The following is a 15,193-nucleotide window of genomic DNA, read 5'->3' on the forward strand; positions in this document are numbered from 1 at the left end:
CAGAAGTGGTTCCATCATGATCATGATAGGCTTGTTAATTCAAAATATAATTACTAATTTTACTTACTGTAATGTCTGCCTTACACATAATAGAGATTTGAGAGATGGTTATGTTGACTTGTGCTTTTCTTTCTCCTAGTTCAAACATACATCCATAATTACTGTTAATATTCTCTTGAAGCCATTACAAATGTCTGTGTAGTTGGGTGACTTCATATCGCAGTCACCGTGATCAACTGCTTAAAGACCTTTCCAACTTGGAACGTGTAATATTGCGTATTGGGAATGACTTAAACAAGGTTCATGAGAGTACTGATGTAGTGGTGTATTGTATAGCACCACCTGTGTCCAAAAAACAACTTTTAATTACTTCTCAGGCATCTTCCTTTGTTTCTGAGGTAAAAGATTCCATGGATGTTGTTTTGCCTATAAAAGGAATAATTCAAAATACTGATTGAATGAAATTCTGTGTAACATTTGGCTACTTACACTTTCAAAGCACTGCTTGAAGTGCCTCATACATATTTCTCGGTACCTCAGACATATTTCTAACTTGTATGTAGGAAATCTCCAGCAATTTAGAGCAATAGCATAGATGAGGACTAAGTCTTTAAAAAGCAGGAATCTTAACACGGCTTTAAACTTTACATGTGTGGATTATTTACTTTAAACTTTACATGTGTGGAAAGCAGGTGCTATAGCATTAGGAACATGTAAGTACTTTGGTAACAGCTGTAGGTTTCACACTGCAATGTATCCTTTTTTTCCAAGAGTGTGAGTTAGCTAAGTGATTCAGATCAGAAAATCTGTCTTTCTTGCATGGGCCCAGAAGATTAAATTTTGGTATCCATGTTATAAAAAGATACCCATAACTTTCTTTGGGATGTTGGAGTGCTTAAACATGTTGTTGTCTTTTTCAGAACCCTCATCGAGAGTCCATAAAGTTTTGAAGTCAAATGGTAAGCTACTCCCTCTACTGATTGCTGACCCAGTGTTTCTGTATTTTATAGAACAAGTAAAAATGGATCCTTTTGTCCTGTAACTTTCCTCAAATACACCTTTGGGAGAGGGGAGGGGGAAAGTGGGCAAAGAAAACAAAATGTTAGTGTTGAAATGTAATGTTTGCTTTTCCACGCGTGGGTTCTGGTCCCGTAAGTGTCTTGGCAACTGGTAATTGAATACCAGGAGTCAGACACTGTGAGTAGTTGTCCATATTGGATCTTTGTTGTGATATTAGGACCTGAGGTGGAACTGTCATAATAAAACTGCTGTTGTCTCTGTTTTATCAGAGACCTTCGAGTGAACATTGCTGTTGCGTTTTATCCCTTTTTGTGAATTCATAATTGGGGTATTAGTGTAGCGTTAAGCCAGTGACATAGACAGACACCAGTTTCATTATGCACTTATGATGAAGTGTTACATTTCTGTTTTCAGATGTAAGTCCAGATATGCAGAAGGTAAGCCATTTCTTGTTTTAGCACATTCAAGTAGCATATAACTTAGAGGTAACTTAGAGGAATATATTTGCCGTAGAATCTACATCATCTTGGTTATGTTTATTTTAAGAAAGAAGCAAAAACATTCCAATAAGATTATTGGAATGAAAGAAACAGGAATACAGCTAGGTATTTCAGGAATATCTAGAAGCCAAAAATTGTCTGATACATAAATTCTTGTACTTTATAGTACAGCCCAATCAAATGCTAATGTTATTAAGGGTACTTGTAAATACCACTATAATCACAAAAGTGCTGTGTGTAAAGATAGTGTATGTTCTTTGCAGGACATTGTCCCTATATTTATTAAATGAAAAAAAGTTGTTGAGCTTATTCTGATATGATATCTATGCTATATATAAATCATAACATTTGAACAGAGTCAATACAGCTTAAACAGATGGAAATGAGTGTTTTTCATTTATACATTTTTGTAAGAATTTGTTATGAAGTTCCAGTGCAGTTTGAAAGTCTCTTGTTGAATTCCAGGTCCTAGGCTTATTTGGGACAGAACTTAGGAGAGGGGGAGTGCGTGGAAGATTTATTAACAGGGTACATTAGATATGACTTCACTGGGATGCCATAAAACTGAAGTCCATCATAATATTATTGTGGTTTTTTTTTCATATATTTTTTTCCGTTCCTAACATTCTGTGGAAAAATACCAATTGTTTTAATTCTTTGCATGTGCATCCCATTTCAGTGTAGCAAACTGAATGTAGCTAAAACATTGTCGTTAAGTACAGTATAAGAGTCATACGAAAATATATAGACTCTTAATAAATACTTTTTTTTTTCAGCGGATTGGTATAGAAGGAGCCCTATTGTCTCAAGCCACCAAAGTAGGATCAAATGAAACCCTGCTGAATTCTAGGAAAAAAGTTTCATTGGAACCCAGTGGGCTAGAGAGCCAATTTCAAGAGTCCATTGAGCCAGCCTACAGCAGCGATCAGGATGAAAATCTCCAGACTTCTGCTGTGGAACAGATTGATGCTGATGATGAAGAAGAAGCTGAACAGGTAGGAAAAAGAGGGAAAAAAAAATCCTTTTGTCCTGGGGAGGATGAAAGAGGGATTAAAAGTATCTGTAAAACTGCAAGGAGGCATGAATGTGTTACAAGTATTTGCAACTTATTCTCCTTACAAAGATTTTTATTTTTATAAATATTTTATTTCCCTTTTCCTAGTCCAATTCATGTGAATTCTACACCCGTGTTATTGTACACACAATCTACTTTCATCCCCTTTTGGCAAGCTGTGCAAATTAACTTCATTTAACTAGTTATTGAAAAGAAAGTTTTCTAGACTCTGAACCATTTCTGTGTACTCATGAGCATTGCATCCTTCAGCTATGGATACCTGACCTGGCTCTGATGTTCTAGCTGCTTAGTGATTATTCTGAATAAAGCCGTACAAAGTACTGGATTTTAATAGTCCTCCTTTGCTCCCTTCTTTTAAATCACAGGGAATGCAACAGAATTCACTACAGAAATCAAAAGGAGGAAGGAAAAGACTTAATAGTCAAGCTGCTGAAAATGTTGAAAAACGGAGAAGTGTTAATCTCAACAAGTGTGAAATGCAGGTATATATATTTTTTTTTACTTCTGTTTTGCTACACATCATAGATATGTCAAATCTGTGGTTTTTTTTCTGGGTAGACAGGTAAGTCATGTTGTGTTTTTCATTTATTAATATTCATCTGTGAGGACTCCAAAGAGAATTCTTTCAGGGGCAGGAAAAAAAATCAAACAGTCAGCATTAGCTTAAGCCAAAAGAAGTAATCTTCTGTCTCCCCCAGGTACACCTACACCATCCTTCATGTTAGCATTAGCAGGGATGTGACCTTGCTGTAAATTAGATCTGCTAGCTGAGCTGGATGAAAATTCACTCCAAAAAGAAATTGAAAAATTTTCAATGGCATATGCTAGAGAGCATAACATACCTTTCTGCTAGGGTTATAGGTAATGGGAAAGGGAGGAGAACTGAACTTTTGGCACAAGCCCAGAGTCAGACTAAGTTTATCTAATTGTGAAACTGCAGAGTTAGCATAAAAGGTTTAATCTAACCCCTGCCAAATAAATTTGCCTTTAACTGCTTATGCTTTAGCATGTCCCAGTGTCTTGTATTTGAAGTAAGGCAATATTAAATGCCAACAGTGAACTCTGAGCCAGGATAAGGATTAGGAGGCAAAGTAGTCTGGCATTGCTACCATGGTTTCCTGGCTCTCTAGCAAGGAGCCTGCTTGCCCTACCCATCTCCACCTGAGTTCATGCTGCAGGACACCCCGGTACTACGGCAGTCCTGTGAATGGAGGGAATCTCTGTATTATTGCAGGGAATAGGCTAACATATTCATTCATACTGCATATTTCAAATCTTCACAGAGCTCCAAAGACCCTTCAGATGAAGAATCAACCCAGCTGAGTGCTGATCTTCCATTTTCGTGCTCAGCTAGACAGTCACAGTTGCCTAGACAATTCAGCACACCTCAGAACAACTCGCTGATCATGAATATCCTGGGGGGAACTACCTCTGTGAGAAACATCTGGACTGACCATCAAATTAGGCAGGCATTGTTTCCCAGCCGGCGTCCACCTTACGAGAATGAAGACGACGAAGACGATTATCAGATGTTTGTACCGTCAGTGTCTACATCCAACACTAGTCCAGCTGTTGGTGGAGAAAGGAGGGGTCCTTCTGGTCGGCCATGCAGCTGGCACTTGGGGATAATGCATCAGAATGAAACTACCAGCTCCAGTCGTCACAAAATTGTTAGGCGGGCCAGTAGCGCTGGTGAAAGTAACACAGCCAGCACAAGGTATAAAATTGGTGAGCGCAGTTCTAGAAGGGATGTAAAGAGAACAGAGGTGAGCAGTATGAATGCATATCCCGAATCTTCAGAGGAGCTGACCATTGATGATATTGAACACGTTTATGACAATATCAGCTATGAAGACTTAAAGCTGATGGGTCTGACAAGAAGGGAGGAAACACACCATGGTCCCCAGAGATCTGCTAGAGACTCTCTCTATGAGGCTGGAAACAAAAGCAGCTTAGATTCACCCACCAAAAAGCGGATAACAAATCAAAGCAGGGCCTCCCTTCGTGCTAGCAGGGATGAGATCCTACTCAGTCGAGAAGCACCTACTTCAAGTTTGGATGAACTCAGAATTGTTGAAGATAACATCTATGACACCATAGCACTTCCAGAAACACCGCTATTGAATTTTAAGTGTGACCCCTTAAAATGTTCTAAAAGGCGGAGTTTTCTGGGCCTGGAAAAAGACTTGGCATGCTCTGACAATCTGCAGCAGTTTGTTTCTGAGGAGAGCCTCCAGTTCAGTGAAGATGAGAGTCCTTACCACCGTGTTCCTGTCGACAATGACTATTTGAGCTTAGTAGACAGCTCTTCCAACTCTGATTCATTGTCCCATAAGTCTGCAGCAGATAAACTCTCAGAGGAAGTAGATGAAATCTGGAATGACCTGGAGAATTACATCAAGAAGAATCAGGAAAAGACAAGAGACCGACTTCTTGCAGCCTTTCCTGTTTGTAAAGATGATATGCAGGAAAGGCTGCATGCTGGTAGTACACCTGAACTGAGTAAAGATGTAGAGTACTCACTGTCTACTCTCTCTCTGCCAGAAACTCCAATTTTCCCTAAAACTGTGAAGCCCAGGGCTGCCACCTTAAGCGAGGCCAGTCTCAAACTTGAAGACACTACAGCATGCAAGGAGACCTCTTTAGCAAGCCTGAACAGATCTTCCTTCTCCAGTGAGATGCCTTTTGTAGATAGCCCATATGAATCTGCCAATAGTATTCTGTCCAATGCGCATACAGAGGGCATGGAAAATGACACGGCTATCATGGATAAAACAAAAAACAGAGTTTTTATGATGGCTAGGCAATACAGTCAGAAAATTAAGAAGGCTAACCAGCTTTTGAAAGTTAAAAGTCCAGAGCAGGAACAGCCAGCTAGCAGACAACAGAAGCTGAAACACAAAGATCTTGCTGCTATTCTGGAGGAGAAGAAACAAGGTGGTCCTGCCATTGGTATGTTAAAAATATTCCTATACAGATTTATTTCTTTAGTAACTTTCTATGAAATTTGTGTATGCAGTTGGAAAATTATGAATTTTCTCCACGTTGAATATCTGTATTGCGTTTTGGGTGTTACCAGTGAAAGGAGTTTTCTGTGACTGTTTCTGACATGAATAGTCCTTTGTATCTCAGCAAATGCTTGCCATTACTTGATAAAATTGGTAAGAAATCCTGGGATAGTGTCAGGAAAGATCAATTCAGCTTAGGCCATAAATAGAAATCCTGCCTGAAGCACCACTGGCCTCTTTACAGAAAAGTAGTTATTTCCTTTAATAGTGTGATCTTCAGATTTTGATTAAAAATGTATATAGGTTCACCTTCATCAGTCATGTAGTTTTGCTAAGGTACCATCCACATCACACTTGACAAGCATAAGGAGTGGGGTCAGATAAGATAGAGCTAGTTATCTTTCTAATAAATGTGCAAAGTCATGGGTATGCAACAACTTTGGAACTATTTTTGTCCATATTCAATCAAAACAAATTGGAGCCATGGAGCCAGCAGACACCACACACTAGAGCGTCATTCTTGCCTCCCAGTGGTATTTATAAAAGCCCCTAAATATCTTATTCACTAGGCCATTTCAGAATGTTCTTTTCCATTTTGTCATGAAACAAACAGTATATAATTGGAACTGTTTCCTTGCATCCTGCTGTGCCGCCTGCAGTACTTTTGTATGGGACATGTTGTAGTAAATGTTAAGAGCACCAAACATCATGTCATGGTGGCAGAATTGTTCATGAATTAAGCAGTGGGGCAAATTCAAAGATGTACACTATTTGAATAAGTATCCCGAAGTGCAGTATTGAACCAAACTTCAGAGGTTCTTGAAAGGCCTTTGACCATTTCCTAGCTAACCGTTTCTCCCTGTAAGGTATCATTGGTTTCATCATTTTCTCTTGAGAAGCCCAGCGGTGCATTTCCTTGCACTGGTATGGCTTGAAAGCAGCTGTGAATCTGCTCCCTCTGGCGTCTCTCAGACACATAATCCTTTCTCCCGCTTCCAGCCTTTCCACAGGATGTTAGTCTGTCCCCTTTTCTCTTCCCAGGCAGTGGTTAGTGCCTCCTTGGCTTTTTAAAAGGAGTCTCCCTGTCTCAGGAAAGCCACATATGAAAATACAACCCCGCTCAAGAGCAGAGGCTGTGTCTGCCCAAGCAGGACAAGTCTTAGAGAACTGCAGGTAGTTGCTGCAGCTTATCCAGCTGCTTAGGATGCTGGCCTGAAAATTAGGTTAGTCCCATCCAACAGCAAACTCTCTACAAGCGTGCTCTTGTGCCTTGTTTGCTGACTCTCTTGCAGCTCTCAGGCTCTTGTGGGGTGAGGAGGGAAAGGAAGAGGAACAGCGATCAAGCAGATCATTAGCCGTTCCTGTCTTTTTCCAGTGTAAAAACAACATGGAAAACAGATGTAAATTGTGTTCTTTCATGCTTTCTCACATGCTTTTCTGCATTTAGCTAGACAGGTTCTATTTAGAAGGCAATCTTCAAGCTAGTGAACTGGCTGCAATCACAGGTATGTTAGCAATGGTCTGATCAAACAAAACTGCTGGATAAACAAGCAGACCTGCAGGCAGCAGCTCCTCTAGGCTCTTCCCCTTCACAGGGCAGTACAGTTATGCCTGTGTCACACCAGTAGGATTCACATTTAGAGGGGTGAAATCATTGTCTTTCAAGATGAAAAACTAACAGTCTGGTGACTTGGAAATACTGGAGGCTTAAACAGTTTCAGATTTAATAGTAACTTCTTATATATATATATATATTTATTTTCTTCTGTAACTGGTGATTATATTGCTCTCATTGTGTTCTGGAATTTGTGATTCATTGACTGCTTGCTGTTGCAACATGTTAGGCTTTTTTTTTTTCCAATGCAATTTACTGAAGTGCAATGAAATGCATTGAAGACAATGCAAACATGCCAGTGAGGCAGTGTGGCTCTTCTAGACTTCATTACCTTCATTATTTCATGCTACTTTGTTGACTGTGAGGCTGAAGACACTGACACAGCTGTACACTTTTCTCTTGACCAATACAAAGCATTTTGGGATTTTTAAATTTGCATGCAACGCATTTGCATGGGTTGTTTGTCTCATATGTTAAATCTCTCTCTTCTCTAGGTGCCAGAATAGCCGAGTATTCCCAGCTCTATGACCAGATTGTCTTCAGAGACAGTTCACCTAAGGTCCAAAAGGAAGCCTGGGCCAGCCCTCAGGAGCCATCAGCCGTGAGGTTTTCCACTCCTGTGGCTGCGTCTCCTCCCCGTTCCCAGGCTGCCAGTGAATGCCCAAGAGCAGAGGATTGGCTCTTGCATTCTACATACAGCAACGGCGAGCTGGCTGACTTTTCTCCGTGGCCTGAGTCCCAAGACCCAAAGTCCAAGGGCTCATATGCAGAAACTGGTACAAAAAGCAATTCAAGGCAGTTGCCGTCAGCTTGCTCGGTGCCTTCCCTTCAGATTTCTAACCGTTTGCATGTCCCAGCGCAGAGGTGGAGCACAATTATAAGCCAACCTAACAAAGAAAATTTACATCAAGATCACATCTATAACTCCCTTGGGAGAAGAGTAAGCAATATGAAACCACAGGCATACAGCAGGTCACAGTCGTCTTCCTCAATTGTCGTCAATAGGTCTGGAGAATCCATTGTATATCCTAATGAAACAGACAAGAAAAAGTTTCATTCAAATAGGAACTTCCGATTCAACAGCCATCAAACGCTGGGCATTGCTTCAGCATGTACGGGGCTTGATACAAGAAAGCAGATCCCTGAAAACTATTCTGATATGATTCTGCAGGATTCTCAAAAGGTCCTGAGAGTAAACAGGACCTCCCCTCTGACTGCACAGATGGCCACTCAGAACTATTTTTCTAACTTCAAAGACACTGAAGAAAGGGAAGGGGATGATGATGACTATGTAGAAATAAAGTCTGAAGACGAGGGATCTGACCTGGAAACTTCTCAGAACCAAACAAGGAAACTGGATCCCAAATTGCACAACACGGACACTGCTCCTTCTGAAACACTCTGCAGCAAAACTGTGTCTTGTACTCCTGCAAAGTCCACCAGCAGCAAGCATGCGCTTACCCCGTATCTGACTGCATACAGCGATTCAGACAAACTGAACGACTACCTGTGGAGAGTACCATCTCCTAACCAGCAGAATATTGTCCAGTCTTTAAGGGAAAAGTTTCAGTGTCTTAGTTCAAGTAGCTTTGCTTGATGCTTCCGGCGATTTCTAGCTGTACATGAAGAGTATATACTAGGACAATCAGTACTGGCATTATGTATTTCTGTAATATTACACCATCAGGCATTGTATCACAGTCATATTGTAAATAGATGTGAAATATAGATGTGAAATGTATCTTTTTTTTTTTTTATGATTTAGAATCCTGGAAGTTAAAAGGCCACATGTGCACTGTCTGCTGTCTCGCTCCATAATGCAGGTGGACTTCAGATCTCATATTTAACCTCTGCATCTCTTCCCTTCAGATCTCATATTTAACCTCTGCATCTCTTCCCTTTCTTCTCCTCGGCTGAGTTTCTTGTTAGGTGTGATACCCCTTGATTCATACGGTCTATCCAGGTATGATACCATTTGATTGTTAAGCCATGTTACCATGTGGAAACCTTAGTATTTGGACTTTGGAGTTGTGACCGGTTCTGTGTCCAAAATATCCACGCGATTACTCTGGTTGCATGTGGCAGCAGTTGGCTGAGCGGCTGCTCCTATGAGGGTACGGATTTCTGAGCACAGTTCTGGTAACTACACCAACATGCCACGTGCAATTGCACGAACTTGTCTCACATTACTTTTTGACAGAAAAATTCCAAGTGTACAGGACCAATGCATGTGACACCAAATATCCTATGTTACTTTAGAACAGACTTGTTTTAAACAAAATCTAGTCCCAGTGCCTATGAGCAATGCCAGATGATAGCTGCATCTGCAGCCTTTTCTACTTTCTATTTCTGCATAGTAGGCAGAGGACAGGCTGTGGCAGCTTTTTATGTGAATCTGTCAATGTGACACCATCCTTGTGTGGAGGATGTTTTGGGCAGTAGAAGAGAAGCTCTGTTGCTTGTGGAGATGACCAGACAGAGTGCTGGCTTTGTACCTCCAGCGTTTGCAGTGTTTGTGACATGCAGGCAAAATCTCAGTAGCTTTTAGCTCAGAGCCCAGCACTGGAAAGCCGCTGTGTGTGGATTTCCCAAGCTTCATTTACATGCAGTGGCCTGCAGGTTGTTTGGTCAGGTCCCAAAATCAGTAACCCTGAGAGAGAACGGGACTTGGCTGGATGCTGGGGTGAAACATTCATCACGCGGCGTGTTTGAGCCACAGGGTGTTTCAGCAATACTGCTGGTTGAGTTACAAGCTGTCTTCCCCAGGGGAGGCATCTCCATCGTAGGAAGCGATCCTTCCTGGCTGAGTGGGATGAAAGAGGCATTTTCTAAACCAGCCAGCGCTGAATCTCATTCAATTTGTGTACAATACAAGTAGGTTAAAAATGAGAATACATTCCATTCTTTCGCAAATGATGTGCAGAGTAAATGCTCCCATTTACAACACGAACAGACTTTCTGGTATGATGCACATTTACTCCCTTTTGTCATCCTCATTGCACAGCTTTGGATTCTGTTACTTGAAAACATTGTTCCGACAGGAAAGCCTAAATATGTCTACATTGACCATCTGAGTGACCGTTGTTTTTTGGTGCTGAGGTTCTTCAGATTACGCAGATAAAGCCAGTGCTGAGTTAAACATATCATTAAATAAAGGAGTCGAAGTACGATTTTCACTAACCACGTATCACTCCCCTCAGTTACCGAGCATTGCACTTCCAGAACTGCTGACTATTTCCACCATTGGTTACGATGAGGAAAAACCGAGGTTATCAACGTACAGCTAATTACTTGCAGGTTGTGATTTAAGGACTTGAACTCGTTAGAACGGATTTTAAATTATTTACCACACGTGTCTTGCATCGGCTAGGAAGTTTTATGGCGAGGGTTGGCTGGTCGTGGTGCTTACCAACGCGTGCGCCAGCCCCAGCGACGCTCGTGACAGGCCCGCCGGCTGAGGAATAATGTACATAGTTACGCCGCCGAGTTGTAGTGGAGCCCATATTTATTTAATATCGCTTGTAAAGTATTGTAAATACGAACAGGAGTCAACTCTCTGCTTGACCCCCCGCACGCTCTAGATCCGTCGAAACCGCACCTCAATGCCATCGGTGGAGCTGGAACAAAAGAGAAAAAAAAAATATTAAAGAAAAGGGAGTTGTACCAGCGCGTAGCGTGTCTCCCAGGGACCATTTCATATATTTTTAATAAACGTCGAGTACTCCAAAACGCTGCGGCCCTCTTCTTTCCGGGGGGGGGGGGTGGAGGGGAGGACGGAAGCAATGGGGGCTCCGCCGGGGCGGAGAGCGGGGCAGGGGGGAGGGCGGTGCTCGGCCGAGCCCTGCCCCGCTCCCCGCCCCGGCTTCGCCGCCTTTCAGCCCCGCGGAGGCTGAGGATGAGGCTCGCAGCGCTGCGGGGCCGCCTGCCGCCGGCACTGCCCGGGGCCCCGCGGCGGGGGCTGAGCGTGCCGCGGGCGGCGCGGTGAGCGGGGGGCGGCGCTGCCGGCTGATGCAACCGCGGGGGGTGGGAGGAGGAAGGGGGCGGAAAGGGGGAACGGGGTAGAGGGTGATGGGGTTGGGGGGCTCTGCCTGCGGGGGGTTTGGCTTGGGGGGGGGGGCCGGGGGTGGCCCGCGGGGAGAGCTTGCGAGAGACGTTGCGAGCCCTCCCCGGCCATGTGGCCAGCAAACCCCGTCCGGGATGCCGGGCTGGGTTCCGCGAAGGGGATGTCCGGCCCTAAAATGCTTCTCTAGCCTGTATTTTGCTTGCTGGAGGGGGGATAAGTGGGAGCGGGGGTCTCCCGCTCGCCGCAGCATCCTCGCTGTGTACGTGCGGGAGGTAGCAGAGAGCCGCCGGCAATTCCCCCAGAAAATTTTCCAGCAGGGCTTCCCGGTGCCTGGCCGCTGCTTCTGCCGGTTTTTCCAAGAAAACAGAGAAGCAAACAGAGCTCCTCTGTCTCCCTGCTGCCCGCAGCTCTGACCGGCATCCAGAAAGCAGCAGATTTACCGCTGGTGATGCCTGGGGAGCTGTAGCAACCCGAGGTGCAAAGGAACCTCAGCGCTGAAGCTCTGCTTCCTTCTCGGGCCGTGGACCCGGCTGGCCCCAGGGTGGTGGTTTGGTGACATCTCCCTGCCGTGGCGCCAGGCAAGCCTTCTCACGAAGCAGTGACACAGCACGGCTATAAAGGTTAGGGCATGTTGGAGCACCGATGCACGCAGCTGTAAAACAAAGGCATCCCGGGCTGTTCAGGTTTTCTCTACCTGGTTGCTAAACACCGCCCTTCACAGCATACAAGTCATTTTGGTAATTAAAAATGTGTGTGCCGAAGCATTTGTTCTGTATTGCTAGCTAATGTGGGTTTCAGCTGACTCAGGTAAGGACAGTTTCCTGTTTGTTTGCTTTTTGCTAAAAATTTGCCTCTGCTGTTATTTCGTTGCAGCAAGATCGCTGAGAATGCAAGAAAATCCTTGGCCTCTCTTAAGAGAGAAAACCCTCAGCTTGAGCCAACGCTTGCCATCATCCAGGTAAAACATGAGAGATTGCATTCAGTGTCATTTCTTGTTTGAAACTTCAGGAGCATATGATGGAGAAAGCAGCTCCTTTTCAAGCAAAACAATAGGAGCAGGTCACCCCATCTGCTTAAAGATTGAGGGAGGATTCTCAGAGTTTTCTGGCTCGTAAGCCCTTCACCAGGCCTGAAACAGGCCCAGCAAGCCTCAGGTGGCAGCAAAGTGGTTGTTAGGGAGAAGGAAATCATTTTATCCTTCTTTTTGCTAACACCTTCCCCATGGCAAGTGCAGATTGCCTTTTCTCGGATTGTCTAAGTCGATTCATATAATGGAGCTAAAGTCAAAGCAATTTTTCTCAGCCTTTATTCAGCTTGAAGCTTTTGTTGCAGTCCTGAATATCATGTTGATAGGCCTGAAAACCCGGGCCTCTCTTCACTATCCTCCCCCGAAATAACTCTGCCAGGGCAGAGGAAAAACCAGCTTCTTCCTGCTGGCCTGGTTGCTTCTAGGCAGCTCTGATGTGCAACTGCATTATGCTGTCCTGGGGAAAGAGCCACCCTGAAAAGTCCCAGGCAGCTCAAAAGGGCCTTTATGCAATACACGCCCTAAAATACTGCTAGCATCTTTCAAACGGAGCAGAGCTTCCTCAGGTGGAGCACCCTCTTACTAATTGAGGGCTGTTTGCTGGTAGCCTGTGAAGAGCCTTCTTTCTTACCCTAGTGGAACTGCTGTCTTTGAAATAGACAAACTCCTGGAGGAGGGTTGCTTTCTCTGCAGAACGGAAACATGTTCCCCTTCAGATTTCTGGAGACTTAGGGGCCCAGAAGCTGGGCTGTTGGCCGTTCAGAGTGGGACCCAGACCTGTGCAGGCAGAAGCATCCTTGTCCTGCTTCCTAGGGTGGTCTTGGTGGCTCTGAAGCAGCGCATACTGCGTCTTTGACTTAGTGGGTTTTCGTTTTAAAACCTAACTATAAATATTTTTGAAATGGTAACAATGAATCTAAGAGATGATGAACCAACTTTATTTTAGTAGGTCTTCTAGAGAGGCTGAGTGAGCAGGCTTTCTCCCATCTCTTACTCTCCCCAGGTAACAGTGGTTACTCTTTTCAAACAGCCCTCTGTAAGGCCGTAAGTTTAAGGGCTGACAGAAAAGTGGTGACCTGTTGTCAGGGGTGTTGTGTGAGGAAGGGGGAGGTTCTGGCTCATTTATAATATGATTTAGGATGTGTCTACATCAGTGTTTTGGTTTGGATCACATTTGTGCTCTAAGCAAATGTCCCTGTGGTGTCCCTGTTTACCCCACCTGATGTGCATTATGAGAGGGCTGCAGAACATGTGGCTTGATCCTTCTGGATGAAATCCACCCAGCTGATGTTTTTCAGCTGTGTGTCACTCTAGCTCTAGCCTGGTAGTGAGGGCTGAAGTAGAATTCCTTGTACGTACATATTTGCTGGTACAAAGAGGACTTACTTTAGTCTATTCATGCTCTCGTGGTGCTCTGCTCTACCGGGTAACACGGGCAGAGCCCTGAGGTACGTGCTGCTCTCCAAGTGACACGTTGCAGCCAGACGAGCAGAGGGAAATGATGTCTTCATCCAGCTGTTCATAGCTGGCAGCAACTGGCACAGCGTGGCAGCACCTCTGCAGCAGTGCTGGGAACGTGGAGTTTCAGGCTGAGCCTGCTCTGGAAATGGCTCTAGCTGCCTGCTTTTCCCCTCCAGCCACCTGAGCCTGAGCTGATTTCGTGATTGGTACCTGCGCTGCTTCTAATCCACGTTGAACCTGAAATGGAGCTGCACAACAGCAAAACAATCCCTGATGGCCGCTGTTTAATTATATTTAAGCTGAAAATGAATGTCTAGCATCAGGATCCTCTTCAGCTCTGGAGCTGTTGCCCTGCGGCCTGCTGGCCTGCGTCGTCAGGCCTGGCCATGCTCCCTGCGGGTTGTGGGGGTGCTGGGTCAGTGCAGGGACTGCTGCACCGGCAGGACGTGAGCTCTCGCCAGGGGATGGTATCATGCTGCTGGTGGCTGAAAACCAATTAAACCTCATGTTAACGGTCCCGTTAGCAAGGCGTCAGCACAGGAATTACAATTCCACGTTTCATGGCATACGGGAGCAGCTGCTGAGCTGTCCTTAACGCCGTCTCTCCTTCCCTTACGTCAGTGTTGGTTTCACTCATGTTCTCAATGCAGCAGCCTTCGCGATGCCCCTCACACTCAAGTGCCGGATTTGGGGAGCGGAAGAGGAGTGTCAGTGCCACGCTGGGGATACAGGCAGTGCTGGACTCAGGGTGGGAGATGGAGGATCTCAGTGTCCATTTTAAATCCTGTGGGTTTTTTTCATTGTTAGCTTTTTAGGGGGTTAATGGGTCAGTGAATTGTTACGGGCTTGAACCAAAATCATTTTGGGTGACACTACTCACAGATGAAGCCAGTGTTGGAGGCTGTCCACTAAGCAAATGTCTTGTCTCCACTGAGAAATCATTCACACGGGGGAAGCTACATAGAATGTATACACTAAATTGTAATGAACCTTTTCATAACAGTTTATTTCTGTCCTGTTGTCTGGATTGGAAAACAAGTTTTATACATAATCATATATTTGTGAGAAGTTTTTTTTTTTATTCGTTATAAAGCCCCTGATATTTTCAGAGGTGGAAGTCTTGGTGTCCTGCTGATAGGAGGTTTATAGTTCTGGATATTGAATTCTGTTTTATGTTTGCAATATATGAAAATTGAAAAGTCTCCTAAAATTCAAGTAGTAAGCCAAAAAATAAAAAGGAAATATTGTGATAAATATGATGCAAATAGTAGTGGAGACCTCAGGGCAGGAGGAGTGCCAGGTGAGATGGAGCTTCTCCCAGGTAGATCTGCCCAGGAGATGTTTCTGGCCTGGAGCAGGTGTCTGATGGCAGCTCGAAGGAGCTGATAACTTCTTCCATATGACAGAGCTCACTGTAATGTGTG

General features: G+C 44.3%; 2 protein-coding genes across 17 annotated transcripts in view; both read left to right on the top strand.

Moving 5' to 3' along the window:
* The window catches only part of PLEKHG1 (pleckstrin homology and RhoGEF domain containing G1), a 161,149-nt gene extending 150,202 nt beyond the window's left edge, over positions 1-10,947 (top strand). For all 15 annotated transcript variants that reach the window (XM_080587981.1, XM_080587973.1, XM_080587974.1 and 12 more), the window contains 6 exons: positions 921-959; positions 1,435-1,457; positions 2,297-2,515; positions 2,961-3,077; positions 3,879-5,547; positions 7,713-10,947. In XM_080587981.1, the coding sequence (XP_080444107.1) occupies positions 921-959; positions 1,435-1,457; positions 2,297-2,515; positions 2,961-3,077; positions 3,879-5,547; positions 7,713-8,815 (3,170 nt within the window). In that variant the 3' untranslated portion in view covers positions 8,816-10,947. The remainder of the gene's footprint in view (positions 1-920; positions 960-1,434; positions 1,458-2,296; positions 2,516-2,960; positions 3,078-3,878; positions 5,548-7,712) is intronic.
* A 98-nt stretch (positions 10,948-11,045) lies between these two features.
* The window catches only part of MTHFD1L (methylenetetrahydrofolate dehydrogenase (NADP+ dependent) 1 like), a 147,122-nt gene continuing 142,974 nt past the window's right edge, over positions 11,046-15,193 (top strand). For both annotated transcript variants that reach the window (XM_080587992.1, XM_080587993.1), the window contains exons 1-2: positions 11,046-11,199; positions 12,155-12,239. In XM_080587992.1, coding sequence (XP_080444118.1) covers positions 11,114-11,199; positions 12,155-12,239 — 171 coding nt within the window. In that variant the 5' untranslated portion in view covers positions 11,046-11,113. The remainder of the gene's footprint in view (positions 11,200-12,154; positions 12,240-15,193) is intronic.

This window comes from Anser brachyrhynchus (genome assembly GCF_964034855.1).
Source record: "Anser brachyrhynchus genome assembly, chromosome: 3".
Taxonomy (NCBI): Eukaryota; Metazoa; Chordata; class Aves; order Anseriformes; family Anatidae; genus Anser; species Anser brachyrhynchus.